This window comes from Mandrillus leucophaeus, unplaced genomic scaffold (genome assembly GCF_000951045.1).
Source record: "Mandrillus leucophaeus isolate KB7577 unplaced genomic scaffold, Mleu.le_1.0 Scaffold472, whole genome shotgun sequence".
Lineage (NCBI taxonomy): Eukaryota > Metazoa > Chordata > Mammalia > Primates > Cercopithecidae > Mandrillus > Mandrillus leucophaeus.
In genome coordinates, this window is record NW_012105054.1 from 744,733 (window position 1) to 760,002 (window position 15,270).

General features: G+C 41.0%; 1 protein-coding gene across 2 annotated transcripts in view; it reads left to right on the forward strand.

Annotated features, from left to right (window-relative positions):
* SUGCT (succinyl-CoA:glutarate-CoA transferase) overlaps window positions 1-2,433 on the forward strand; it is a 712,177-nt gene extending 709,744 nt beyond the window's left edge. For both annotated transcript variants that reach the window (XM_011995105.1, XM_011995108.1), the window contains one exon: window positions 1,984-2,433. In XM_011995105.1, coding sequence (XP_011850495.1) covers window positions 1,984-2,147 — 164 coding nt within the window. In that variant the 3' untranslated portion in view covers window positions 2,148-2,433. The remainder of the gene's footprint in view (window positions 1-1,983) is intronic.
* The last annotated feature ends 12,837 nt before the right edge of the window (window positions 2,434-15,270 follow it).

A 15,270-nucleotide genomic window follows, 5' to 3' on the forward strand; every position in this document is an offset into this window, starting at 1 on the left:
AAAAAGAAAAAGAAAAGAAAAGAAATGGTAGCTGGACTATGATCACTATTACTGCTACTGACTGACTTGCTACTACTACTGCAGCAGTAGCTGCAGGAGCTGTATTCCAACCCAGATTCTCGGTATATTCAAATGACTATTTTCCATTCTGGAGTCTTGCTTCAGGTAATTCAAGTGGGGTAAAGTCACATGACATTGACTTCAGGAGGCATATATTGCCTCAGTGGAGTTCTTTTGATAGACGGGTTTTAGATTAAAACTGTTTTTAATTACTATCAAAGTGGAACAGAGTTGGAGAGAGCAATGAGTAAGGGTCAGATCCCTAAACCATCACATTATTGGCATTCTTGGGAGAGCTGTGGATCCTGCCTCCAAGTGTGTGCTATAGTTGATTTCTCTCTTACTGAAAAGGGACAAACCCTTGAAAAGGTAGTCATGCACGGAGGCATTTAAAAGAAAATGTGAGAAGAAAACAACGAATGTCACTAAGCTTCAGAGAAGGAAAAACTTTAGGCATCAGTTGAAAGTTGTCCCTCTGTAGTGGATCGGACGTGTTACACAAAGGCACAGCTTGACGGTGTTAGGAGACCCAAGTCCTCCATCTCTATCAACAGTGGCATGCCAAAGGTACTTTTATTAATGGAATTCTCCAAAGAGCTCAAAGCTCATTTGCTGCTTTACTGATGGACATTCTTTTACTCACTCATACTTTGGTTTTATTTGTTCTTTCTATGGGCTCCTCAAATCAAGAGAAAGCCAGAAAAAAAAAATTGAGATAGGAATATCCTGTTTTATCAAGTCTTCTTGTGACTACCATCTCATTTGTTCTCCTGAAGCCTAATCAAATGAGACATAAAGGACAGCCAACATAAATACCACTTACTGAATGTGATAACAAAGGTAAAATTAGTTTCAACAACATGTTCCCCAGTGTCCAGTTTCTCCATGGAAGAGTGAGAAGTCAGAAGTGGCCGCTGATGTTATGGAAAGTTCATGGCCTTTAATGTAAGACAGTTCCAGTGGACACAGATTTTCATCCAGGCCCTACGATTAGCTATGTGGCCTTGAGCAAAACTTTAGGTTTTAGGGACTTTCGTGTCCTCATGGGAAGAATGGAGATAGTAAAATCTATTTCCAACAGTTCTTAAAATCATTGCTCAACTCTTTTTAGAGGAACTTAGTGCCCAGCACCCCTTTTCTCCTCACACTATAAGCTTCAAGAGAGATGTTGTAGCAGCTTTTGTAATCATAGTAACCAACAAGTTTTGTGCATTAGCATGGGTGAGGGAATGCTTACGTAGTGCTTTCTGTCTATTATCTCAATTAAATCCTGACCTCAAGTCTGTATGGTAAACAGTTTACCGTGTGAATTTCAGTCATTCATCCAAGATGGCTCTGCTAGAGAGCATAAGAGCTGAGAGCAAAGCCTAAGTCTCTCTGACAGTGAAGCCTGCACATACAACCTCTTCTACCACCAAAAGCCTTGAACCAGGGTCTAGCTGAGGTTTCAGTGATCTGCAGTCAGTTGAACTAAACCATGGACCCATATAGTAGACATTGAGTAGTCAACTTCTGGGATGTTTTCACCTGGGATCAAATTTCCAGCTTCAGAGAGACACTATGTTTCTGTGGTCACTGTTCTTCCCTACCCAGAGTTCACTCAGTTGAGTGCCCTACCTCTGAGTCTTCATGACGGGAACACCAGCTTCCAAAAGAGGCCCGGCACATGTTAGCTTCATCCATGCAGCCCCACTGCATGGCGATGAGCAAGTCAGATGAACACTGCACATTTGGATGAACCTGAGTCAAGAAAAGCTACAAGTGAAAACACGTTTATTTGCAAAACGATGGTGCGTCTGCAAGGGTGTAACTGGCACTCATTGATATTTTTGGCATTCATGGAAAACACCCCAGGCTGCTTAGGTAATTAATTTCCTAGGGTTAGTCATTAACAGGCTTCCTGCTTTCCTTCTCCTTTGGCAGGCCCAGCTGTGAGATACAGTAAGTTCAAGATGTCAGAGGCCAGGCCGCCTCCCCTGCTCGGGCAGCACACGATGCACATCCTGAAGGAGGTCCTGAGATACGATGACAGGGCCATCGGGGAGCTGCTCAGCGCTGGAGTGGTGGCCCAACATGAAACCCACTGACAAAGGAAAAGGGTTCTTCCTCATAACCTCAATCCGAATACCCTGGCAAAGGCAACACTTTGATTGGACCCTTCTCCCCAGTTCTGATACCACTAAAAAGAAGATTTAGAGCAACTCCCGATTTCCTGCATGGCGTCTCCAGAATGGCTCTGGTATTAATGAATCTAGTGCCTTTTAAATGTACCCCACGTTTTGTTCCCTACTATTTTTTTTCAGATGATGATTTAATTATGGATTTGTGGGATTTTTAAAAATAAAGATTTAAATTTTTTCCTGGAAAAATGCACTCCTCATTCTAATTACATTAATGTCCTAAACATTTGCTCCTTACCCGCCATGCCCTCACCCCCGCCCAGTCCATACAGGCCTGAAAAAGAACAGATCTTTTGATACTTTCTACTTGTACATAAAATCTGCATTTAACTTTGCGTTAGGGAGTCAAAGCAATAAGCAGAATGACAGTCTCTGTGATTGATTTTAAACAGAATAACTTAATTCTGAGCTCTTGAACCCTTTGTTAGTCTGTAATTTAAACCATGGACTTTGCTGATGTCCATTATAAAACTGAGCTCCATTCTCCCCTGCGGGGGTAAATATTTACTTTATGTTGTATTTCTCTGGTGATTTGATGCTATGTGGCAGAAAATAGATTTTCCCCAATGCATTTAGAGATGTAGGTATCTGTCTGCACAGGTAGGTGAGAAGTGGTTCTGCACTTGGTACCTTATTTTGAGCCAAGTGAAAATGCAACAGGGTTTTTAAATGAATTAAACAGATTCTTAAATGACTATCCAGGTATTAAATAATTTATGCATAATGACAAATAAAAGAATGACAGGAAGACATTGCTTTGTAACCTGAGCATCCGCTGTTGAAGACTAGATCATGCCTTAGCATTGAGTATTTCAATGATTATAAAGTATAAAAAACACCTGTGTCCAGTAGGTGAGAAATGACTAGGATGTATGTTGCAGGATAAATTGTCGCTCAAGACTGCTAGGCCCAGGTATAGTCTGGGGAATCAGATGACCCCACGATCACTATTCTGAGATGACCTCAACTCCTGGCTGTTAGGTACATCTATTTTAAAGTAACGTTATTATATACCAAATGGTAATTGAAAGGTAAATTACAGATGTTCATCCTTCAAACTGTGACGTAAAACTCATTTTCTTTTCCTCTTCTTCTTTATTAAAATGATTTGAGTCATTAATCTATGCTGTAAGGCCTAAGATGTTTCTAGAATGAAGGATTCCAAACAAATAGGAAGCTTGTCTTCTAACAAGGTCTCATGACACTTTTCCAAAGAATGTTTACTAATTTTTGAAACAGTTATTGTCTTCTCTGCTTTGCTTTTTGTGGACATCTTATTCTGAAGAACTCCTGCTGTTATTCTACTGGTTAGAATCACATCATACAAGGGTAATTGGATGCCTTATGCAGTACTTTTCCCCACTTGGCTAATTCACAAATGCATACTCAGAGACATTTACTTCAGGCCAGGTATTGAAACATTTCTTTATGCTTGTACATTTAATATGAAAAATGGTAAAAGATTAGATGGCAGAGAATTGGCAAAACCACATATCTTGAAATACAGGCCCAAACATTTCTTCTGCTGATCTGGGTAGATATCTTGAAATGTTAATTTACTCAGTTACTGAGCAGATCGTAAATATCTGGGCAAACATATGTAGGATGATATTGATCATGTATAGGGGACAGAAAATTCCTCTAAAATTTTCAGAATTCCCCTAAAATTTTCAAATCTATGTAGAGTGCAGTCTTCAGACACGACACAGTCACAATTAAAACAAAAAGACTATTGCTAGTGAAATCATGTATGTAAGTATCTAGGACTCCACCTACACAAGTCAAAATGAGCCAGAACTTTGAACCTACTGGTCAACCAACAGAAAGCATTCACTGTGCTCTACTGATTTAGTGAAATAAATAATATGGAACGTATTTCAAGTTCAGATGAATAATTAGTCCTGAAAGAAACATCATGCTTGCTAAAATTTCTAACAATATGCCCCAGATCAAGTTATGCTTATAAACAAATGTGCTGTTTTAATTATCGGGGCCTATTATCTTACACACTCCTGAAACAGAGCACACTACTAATATCCCATATGCTCAAGTTCAGTTTGTGTCAAGGCCTGCCTTCTGGCAGGTTTGGGTCTAAGGTTGGCTTAGAAAATTTTCTGAAACTCCGTGGGCTACTCGTTACAGAATTGGAAGTGTGTCCATAAGCAAATGAGCTGCTTTTTCTTGTGTGTGTGTGTGTGTGGTTTTTTTTTTTTTTTTCTGAAACTTTTTACTGCCATGATTTTCTGATTAATCAAGCATGATATTTTCCAGGCAGCAGTCTGATATGCTGAATGCTTCTCTAGCAGAAGAGAAATGAACATTGATCAACTTTGTGTGACTACCTAATTACTTGGTGTGAGTGTGTGTTTGATCCATCTCCTAGGGGTTAGAAGTACAGTCATGATTTAAGGAAACAAAGAGGGGGCCGGGCACAGTGGCTCATGCGTGTAATCCCAGCACTTTGGGAGGCTGAGGCACCTGGATCACTTGAAGTCAGCAATTTGAGACCAGCCTGGCCAACATGGTGAAACCCCCTCTCTACTAAAAATACAAAAATTAGCCGGGCGTGGTGGCGGGCGCCTGTAATCCCAACTAGTTGGGTATCTGAGGCAGAAGAATCACTTAAACCTGGGAGGCGGAGGTTGCAGTGAGCCGAGATAGCGCCACTGCACTCTAGCCTGGGTGACAGAGCGAGACTCCATCTCAAAACAAAGATGGTTTTATACAGGCTAGTTCATACCAGGACATTAGGCTGGATAGCACCACAAGGCAGGGCTTTGGTATGAAGACTTCACAACTCCTGCCCTTGGGAAGGCTGCACCTTCTCATATCTCACCTGAGTTTGCTATTTCACCACTGACTCTTTTGTGCCATGGGATTGGCATGTTGTATTTTAAAGGCTTTATAGATACGAAACTTGCAGGTCCCACGAATGCTGCATTCGTGCATATGATTCATACTCCAGATAATGGAACTAAAGAATCTGAGAATGAAGGCCAGATCCAGGCTGGACAGACTGTGCAGATCTTCAGCCTCTTCTCATAACTGCTCACCATTGACTCTCAATTGGCAAAGGAGATGAGTGGGAAAAATGCACATTCTTGCCCTCCATACCCTAACCCTGGGCTATTCATTTTCAAACTCGTTCCCCAAGATTATGATAGTCTCCTTGCCTTTGCCTCTGTTCATGGGAGACTCCCTGATGTAGTGAGCCTTCTAATTGATGGAATTCTTGAGGTATAAATGGGCCTGAAAGAAGCAGTTGCTTGACTTGATTATAGTATGAGTGATCTTTAGGAGGTTAGGATGTCAATCTCACTCCTCTCCCTTCTTCATCTAGTGGTACTAGTACTGGTGCATGTGTTTGATAAGGAAGATGAAGAGATGCCTCAAAGGTGTATATTTCCATTTCAAACAGCAGCTAGGGAAAATAAAAAACCCATCACAGAGGTTTTTTATATTGCTGTCTAAAAGTTTTCTTAGGCATAAGGGTATAATTGAATTTCTTCTTACTATCCCGGTATAGCAATACTAGGGTTAAATGTTTCATGAATTACTGCTTTCATAAGATGCTTAAATAGTTTCTCCATACAGACACACCATGCCATTTTCTGAGCATGAATGGCCCTGAATGTTTTTGTAACATCTCAGTTGCCTGGGTTCTGTTTTCCAGACTGGAGTGCAGTGGTGCAATATCAGCTTACCGCAACCTCTGCCTCCCAGGTTCAAGCAATTCTTATTTCTCAACCTCCCAAGTAGCTGGGACAACAGGCATGCACCACCACTGCCTGGCTAATTTTGTGTTTTTAGTAGACACGGAGTTTTGCCATGTTGGCCAGGCTGGTCTCGAACTCCTGACCTCAATTGATCTGCCTACCTCGGCCTCCCGAAATGCCGGGATTACAGACATGAGCCACTGTGCCCAAAATGGCCTTGAACTTTTAAACAAGATTGGCAATATGTAGGACAGGCTTCCGTGGTGGGATTAGTGGAGCAGAAGCAACTCCACTAGATATGTTTCCCTCAACACCCATTTAAAAATACGTCTTCCGGTGTCACTTTAGGAGATTAAAGTATTATAGGCAAATGAATGCAAATACTTTGCACTAATACATTTATTCCACACACTCGGGAAAACAAGCACAAAAAGAGAGATTTGGAGGAATGGGAACTGGAATAGGCAAATTTGATTAGGGGGAAAGGGAAAGAGAGAGCACACCCAGGAGCAGCAGATCCAAGGACACATTTCCTTGGAAGACTCTGGAAGCCACAGGCAGGAGGAACTCACCCTGACACGTCGGTGCCGAGAGGAAGGGGCAGGCACTAGAAAGAGCTCGAATACTACCCAGATAACAGAATTTACTCACCTTGAGTTTTCATGAGAAGCAGCTCTTTTTTCTCATTCATTAAGACCTTAGGGTTAAAAGTACAGGAAAAGAAAGTCCTTTGCAACATAAACAATTGCTGCCTCCCCGCTCTTCCATTTTCACCTCTTTCTCTCTTTGTCCTGATTACTCCCATTCTTACCTGTCTTTTTTCTCATCCTTTGAACCTCTTCCCCTCTCTCTCCTTCTCTGGAGTAAAAATCGTTTTCCTCCCGTCCTTTTATCTTCCAATCCCTCCTCTTCCTCTTTCTTCTCTCCTTTCTTCATCTCCTCATCCTTTCTCTCTCTCTCTCTCTCTCTCTCTTTCTCTCTCCACACACTGACACATGCACAGAGTTATAGATCCATGTTATACAACCGTGGATACCAAAACCTGTGTCCGACCTTCCTAATGACCTTTCTCAGCCATTAGGAAGATAACTAGTGGTAATTCTCACCATGACTTCACCCCTACAAGCAGTCTTGAATTAATCTCTGGGTGGGGTGGCTCTTTAATAACTAGCTGCCACTTCTTGTCCCTTGAAATGCAGGGAAAGAAATGAAAGGGTGCTCCAAATGCTACTCTGGGCTGTGGCAGAGTTTTCAGGCTCTCTGGCTCTATGTCGCATGCACCCAGTTCTGAGGGGGAAAACCTAAAGTAAATAAAATAGAATGCAGAGCAGAGTCTAGACTCCTCCTTCCAGGCCCAGGCACTGTGTTCCGACCCCAGATGCTGGAGCCGAACAGTGTGGGTCTTGCTGTTGTGGTTGCAGAGGAAATTCCATTAGGGCAGGAGCAGGGAGAGCATGATGGCGTGATGGGGAACTGTTCCGCTCCAGCGTCAGGCTGGGTCTTGGACTTTGCCTCTTACTCTTAGCGAAGGAAAATTTACTCAGCCTCAGGTGGTGATGAATAGTTTGTCCCTGGCCATTTTAGTCCAATGGCCTCCAGAAGGACGGTGCCCTCACCTCTACCTTGTTAAATAGGGTGATTCCATTCTCATGTTCCCTTTGCTTTCTTCTCCCAACAGGCTGAAAACACTTCACTACATCCCTCCCTGTGCCTCCTCCCTTTCTCTTTCTTTGCAGACTAACCATGTGACAGTCCGTTCAACTCCAGTTAGTTTCTTTGGCTCCTGACCACATAGATTGGGGGAACAGTGTTTTCCTGCTTCGCATCCCGTCACCCACACCCCTTCCTCTCGCCTAGAACTTTGCATGAGTGCTCACCATAAAACAGGAGACTCAGCTTCAGAAGACGCAACTGGGATATTGAAAGAAAAGAAATTAATGTCAAACTACCACAGGAAAATACCTTTCTTTCCACCCCTCTTACCTCTTTGTGAACCCACAAGAATTTGGATCTCCATAGCATCTCTTGGTATGGGATGTGGCAACATGCGTAACACACATTCACCCTGACGGTCCTGGATTTATGTTTTTAGATTTTACAAAAAACTTCCAGCTGTTCCTGATAGAAGCTTTGAAATGTACTCCTGATGAACACTATTGTGTTCTTTCCTTGGAAAGGGTCAGGAAAATTATAGCTTCCATTTTGGGAGGCCAGTTAAAGAAACACTATCTCTAGAGGTAGAAAAATGAACTCTCTTTTCCTATCTAGGACTGCCTCTTCATACAGCTGAACATGCTTGCAATGGCTTTGACACCGGCCACAGGGAAGGACAGAAATGCAGTAACTCCACAAGTGCGACGGGAGAGGTCTGAGGCACAGAAGACTGAAGCCCCCATTCTCAGAAACATGACAGAGCCGAAGTAGCCAGTGACTTGGGCTCCCACCTCCAAGCCCACGTTTCCCATATGCTGAGTCCCAAATGTTTTGTATCATTCTCTAGCTTTACTTTCTGGAGTCTGGGAAAACTCCAGGGCAAGGATGTAAGCCCAGCAGGCAGGCCAGAGGTGGTGCTGAAGACTTGCTAAGTGAATCGTTAGCTGAACTCACTGACAAACCACGGAGAGGTGACAACGATCCAAACTCAATGTTTTATGCAACTCCTCTCATACAACCTGGGTGACATGAGGTGAAATGAGTAGCTTGGTGGGTCTCTGTGTGGGTGCATTTCTGGGGGAAGGTTTATTAGCTCGGCCAAAAAAAGCTCTCAGATCTAGAATAGGCCCAGATGGGGGGAGACAGAGGACTCTGACAGTTGCCAGAGTTATTACCTTTAATTTCCTGAACAAAGTGGAAGTAGATTTACAAGACGCATCCATGTAAAATAAGAACTCTTTATATATATAAAATAAGATTAATATATATAAAATAAGATTAATATATAGAAAATAAGAACTCTCCCCATATATATATATTTATGTCTCTATATCACATGCCCCCATATACATGTCTCTATATCTCTCTCTGCATATATATAATACATGATATATATATCATAAGCTTACAAGAACATTTCTTATAAGCTTATAAAACATTTTCAAATATTGGAGCATATATATATACACACACATATATATGCTCTCCCTATATATAAGGAGAAAGCAAGAGAGAGAGAGAGAGAGCATCTCTTATAAGCTTATAAATGATGGCTTACCAAAAATTCTGAAAACTGTTAGAACATGAGTGAAACCTATTTCCAATTAAATTTCAGATTCTTGGACAAATAAAATCTAGAATTGTATATGTAACTCCAGTAGGAGTTTTAAAAATTGTATTAGTAGGAAAACATGCATTTATATAAAAACCTACTCTATGAGCAAATTAAACAAAAAAATATAGTCCCACAAAATGAGAAGACACAGCAGTGAATTGAACAGATAACTTCTTTTAGTCTTAGTTTGTTGGAACATTTTCAAATATTGGAGCAGAAGCAAGAAAGAAGTACATCTTCATGTTTGTTTATTAAGCTATGAATGAAGCTCTTTCTAATCGGCCCAATTAGAAGTGCTCGCTGCATGTTTTTTGCTGTCTTAGTCCCCTATGCTTATCTGACCAAAATAGCTGTCACACACTGAGCTATCATTATCTGGTTACTGGTGGTTCTCTTCTATTAAACTATAATATAATTGTGGGTATCATGGTCACTATTGCATCTCCAGTTGTTATCATGGTGCCTACTCTATAGAAGATACATCACAAATATCTGCTGAATAGACATCCTCTCACCCACCAGATTATAAGTTCTATGAGACAGAAACTGGTCATATTTTTATTTTATTACGCATAGTATCTGTAATAGCCTTCAAGGATAGTCACCATCTGTTCCTCCCTATATGTGCATGTGCCTCTTTCTTGCAAGAAATGCGCTTTATTTCTCCTCCCCTTGACACTGAGCTAGTCTTTTTTCTTTATTTCTTCTAAAAAAACAAAACAAACAAAACAAAAGGGATACATGTGCAGAACGTGCAGGTTTGTTACATAGGTATACACGTGCCATGTTGGTTTGCTGCACCTAGCAACCTGTCCTCTAAGTTACCTCCCCTCACCCCTCACCCCTCACCCCCTAATAGGCCCTGGTGTGTGATGTTCCCCTCCCTGTGTCCATGTGTTCTTATTGTTCAGCTCTCACTTATGAGTGAAAACATGTGGTGTTTGGTTTTCTGTTCCTGTGTTAGTTTGCTGAGGATGATGGCTTCCAGCTTCATCCATGTCCCTGCAAAGGACATGATCTCATTCCTTTTTATGGCTGCATAGTATTCCATGACACCAAGATAGCCTTGTGACTTGCTTTGTTTTTGTTTAAGATGTGAGCCCTTGGTCCATCGTCCAGGCTGGAGTGCAGTGGCACAATAATAGCGCATTGTAGTCTCAAACTCCTGGGCTCAAGCGATCTCCCACCTCAGCTTGCTGAGTAGTTGGGACTACAGGCATGCACCACCATGCACAGCTAATTTTTAATTTTTTTTGTAGAGTTGGGGGTCTCACTATGTTGGCCAGGCCAGTCTCAAACTCCTGTCCTCAAGTGATTCTCTCACCTCAGCCACCCAAAGTGCTGGGATTACAGGTGTGAGCCACTGAGCCTGGCCATGACTTGCTTTTTAAAAAACTTTTTACTTTAAATAATTTTAGATTTACAAAAAATGCCAAAAATAGTACATAGAATTCCCATGTACATTCATCCAGTTTCTGCTAATGTTAACGTTTTATATAACCAATGTATCATTATGTAAGTTGGAAAATTAACATTGATATAATCCTATTAGCTAATCTATAAACATTATTCAAATTTTACCAGTTGTCTCACTTGGGTAGGCAGAATTCTAAGATGGTCCCCAAGATTCCCAGCCACACACACTGTCTCTCATTTATCCAATCAAACACTAAGTAAGTGCTGCTAGGGAAGGAATCTGTAGATATAATGAAGGTCCAAAATCAGTTGATCTTAATATAGAGAGACTCTCCAGGTGGGACTGAGCTAATCACATGAGTCTTTTAAACCTGGGTCTAGAGGTCAAACTCATTAGGCCTCAGATTTGAAGCACAAAGAGGATTTGACATGTGGAAAACCCCCACGGCTGGAAGTAGTTACATGGCAAGGAATGCAGGTGGCCTCTAGGAAGTGAGAGAAGACCCAACTGACAGCCAGCAAGAAAACAGAGACCTCAGTCCTACAACCACAAGGAGCTGAATTCTGCCAACAACCTGAATGAGTTTGGAAGTGGATTCATTTCCAGAGCTTCAGACAAGAACTCAGTCATGCCAGCTTGATTTCAGTCTTGTGATACCCTGAGTAGTGATACAGCATGCTGGAATTCTGACCTACGGAACTGAAAGCTTATAAATGACTGTTGTTTTAAGCCTCTAAGCTAGGAGTAATTTGCTATGCAGTGATAGTAAATGAACATACCCACGAATGTCATTTTTTTTTCTCATCCAGGATCAATTACAGGATTCCACATCACCTTCAGTTGTCGTTTTTTCTTAGTCTTCTCCAATCTGGGTCAGTCTCCAATCTTTCTTTGTTTAATTACCTTCAGCGTATTGTGCAGTTATTTTGTAGAATGTCCATTAATTTGGTTTTGTGTGAAATGCTTCATTATTAGATCAGGATTATGCATTTTTGGCAAGAAATTTCAGAGGTGATTTTGGATCTTTGCAGTATATCGTAACAGGAGGTACATGATGTTAAGATATTGTATTACTGGTCATTTTAACTTTGGTCCTTTAGTTAAGGCGGCATCTTACAAGTTCCCTTTAAAAGTCCTGGGTTTGTTTTTGTTTGTTTGTTTGTTTGTTTCTGTAATTAGTAAGCATATTACGGGTAAATATTTTGAGACTGTATTAGTTCACTTTGGCCACTGTAACAAATTACCACACTCGTGGTCATGTAAAACAATAGAACTTAATTATCTTAAAATTCTAGAGGCCAGAAGTCTTTGGATTTCATTCTGATCACTGTCATTGAACTGAAAGAAGAGTGTTACAGGGCTGTGCTCTCTGTGGAGGCTCTAGAAATGAATTCCCTTCCTCACATAGTCCAGCATCTCAAGCTGCATGCCTTTCATTCCTTTGCCCACGGCCATTTCTTCACCTTCACAGGCAGTGGTGTAACATCGTCTCTCTCTCACTCTGCTTTCTTCCTCCTCCTTTACATGATCTTCTGTGTGCCATCAAATCTCCTTCTGCCTGTCTCTTGTAAGGAAATTTGTGGCTGTATTCAGAGCCCACCCACACAATCCAGAATAACCCCTCCATCTCAAGATCTTTCACTTAATCACATCCATAAAGTCTTTCCCATGTAATATAACATTTATAGATTTCAGGGATTAGATAGAATGTGTTATCTTTTGAGGAGGCTTTTTCTAGGATACCATAGAAAATATGCAAATATTCTGTTTTTCATTATAGTTTTGCCCACTAATTTTAGCATCTGTCCGTGATTCTTGCCTTAAACAATTATTTGGTATTCTACTTCTATTTTTCCTGTTTTTAGATTTATTAACTGTAATTCTATTGTAAGAGTTGCCTGTTCTCCATTTGTTTGTTTATTCAATTATTTATTTGTATCAATATGGACCAGTTGACATTTATTTTATTTTGTGGCTTATCGTTTACTGTACTCATTATTTTATTGCTTAAATTGTCACAGATCTGGCCACTGGGAGCTTCTTGAGCATGAATTGAATGTCCTTTCAACACACTCCTACCTTTTTATGAACACTTTCTTACTTTCTGTCAATATAAGATGTTCAGGATCATGTTGTATTTTTCCTACAGTAGCCCTGGAATTAATCATTTCTCCAAAAAACCCTTGTTCCTTTTACTAGAAAATGGTATTTGGAAACCAAGGTCGGAATACTAGACATGCTAATTGTTACTGGAATATCATTATGACTAGGTCCTCTTTACAAACGAGGGAGGAAATACATGTATACACACACACTCTGACACACATTTGTATTTGTTTCTATATGTATCTTGCACATATTTTTAAAACCACATGCCATTTCTAAGCTAAGTCTTTAAGAGGTATGGCATCTTCCTTTTTTGCTCTTGGAAATCAACCAGCATGCTAGATGTCTGAACATCATCCTCTGAACAGGCCCAAGCTGACTATGTGGAGAGAGAGGGGGACCATTTGGAGGAGCACCAGTATACCAGACATGTGACTGAAGTTCTCTTGGATATCCAGCTTATCTCAGCAACCAAGGGAATACAACTGAATGAGTGACCCCAGCCAGTGCCATATGGAGCAGAAGAACCTGCCCATCTGAACCTTGATCAAATTTCTGACCCACATACATTGACATTGTTTTAATCCACTAAATTTTAGATAGTTTGTTATATAGCAATACATAATTAATTGTAAATTCAGAGAGGAGTTCAACTTCCTGAGTGCTTTCTGCAGTCAAGTCACCTTTATAGTCCCCCCACAACCCCACCTCCGCCAGTGAGCCTCACCCTCTGGTTTTCACATCTTTCAGTGACCTCCACTCTTTGTCAAGCCTTGTCTGGAGGAGGCATTTTGAAAGGGCAGTGTTGTTTGCTGTATGTTAACCTCTTTGGGGGAGATCAGGATAGAAATTACAGCAGTAATGGTAGAGTAGGTAGTAAAGGGTATGGAACACAAATATTAATGAGAAACTTCTGCAAGGACCTCCCAAAATAACCTCCACGTTCTAGACCAGTGGTTCTCTGGGAGGAGGGTGGCAATTTTTTCCCTCATGGGAAATTTGGTAATGTCTGGAGACGTTTTTGGTTCTCATAACTGGGGGCAGCATGGAGGGGGGTGTGGGGGAAGAAGGATTGCTACTGGCATCCAGGGTGTAGAAGCTGGGGATAGTGGGTACTGATAAACATCCAGCAATGCACAGCACAGCCCCACAGCAAAAACTCAACCTAAAATGTCAGTAATGCTGCTGCGGAGAAACACTATTCTAGAGGAAGCTAATCCTTGAGGTGGGAGAGCAGGTGCCTGACCGTCCTGTCTATTTATCTTTTTTTTTTTTTAACGTTATATAAGTTTAAGGGAGGATGGGGGGGCTCATTGCAGTATAATTGATCCACAGATAAAACTTACCATAGTGGTTTTTTGATGAAAAATTCTTTTTCTGACTTCTCGTGAAATTCTTATTTTGGCTTCTTGCAATGAGTATGTTTCTAACGTGGAGGAAGCACAACATTCTGTCTAAAGAAGGGTCCTCATTAATTGTTCTTTAAATTTGCAGTTACATTAGGGACATAAGTCAAATTACAGGGAAGATCTTAGTTCTTAATATAATTAAAGAACTATAAGTTGTCTAAGTGACACTGACCAGACCGCATCCCCCTCTGGGCTACGGTTTATTCTGATGAGTCAGGGTCTCTGAGGACATAATTTCTAAGATCCGTATTTTGAGTTCTGCCATTCTTATTTCTTTCATACTGTGGATACACAGAGAATGGAATAAGTATAGAGAACATAGATGGACAGTTTTGAACAGTGAAGTTTAAAGGAGAAAGAAACTTTAAATGAGGAATTGACTGTACCTCTTTTGGGTATATGGTAACCCAGATCTGTAGGGAAGTAGAGTGTTTACAAAGTTAAGAAATATCAAGTGAGAGAATTCATACCTTCCTTGGCACACCTTCCTAACTCTTTGATGTACACACTCTTCAGATGTCTGCTCAGGAGAAGAACTGAGGTGGATTAAAGCTAAAGTGTTGAGCATGAGAGGGGTCTGAGGTCAGGGCTTGCTGACTGGGTCACAGCTGTGCAGCCTCAGCCAAACCTGGCTGATCCCTTGATCAGAACATAACAGTAACGTACCCTACCCCACTGAAAACCTGCAGATCTAGAAGTCATAGGGTCTTCTCTACAATATGGAGCTTCCGAGAGGGACTTGAGGACATGAAAAAGAGGATAAATACATGTGCAAAATGTTAATCAACATTTGCAATTCTGTCCAATTGTTGTAACAAGGTTAAAATGAGGACCAAAAAACTTACCAACAAGCTTCCCATTGGAAAAAAACTACTTTGCCAAAGGAAATGGTATTTTAAAGAAATGAATTGAAAAAAATATTTAAAGGTCATAAGATAGAATTTGAGCCTACAGGATGACTTTTTCTTGGCCCTAATTGTTGACTCTGTAGACCTCAGCAAGTTACACCTAGAAGATATGCAATGGGAAGGGCATCTGGCAACCAGACTTCTGCACTGGTTTGTTGATTTTATTGCATTATCAGAATGTGGCCAGGCTGCCGGGCCCACCCATT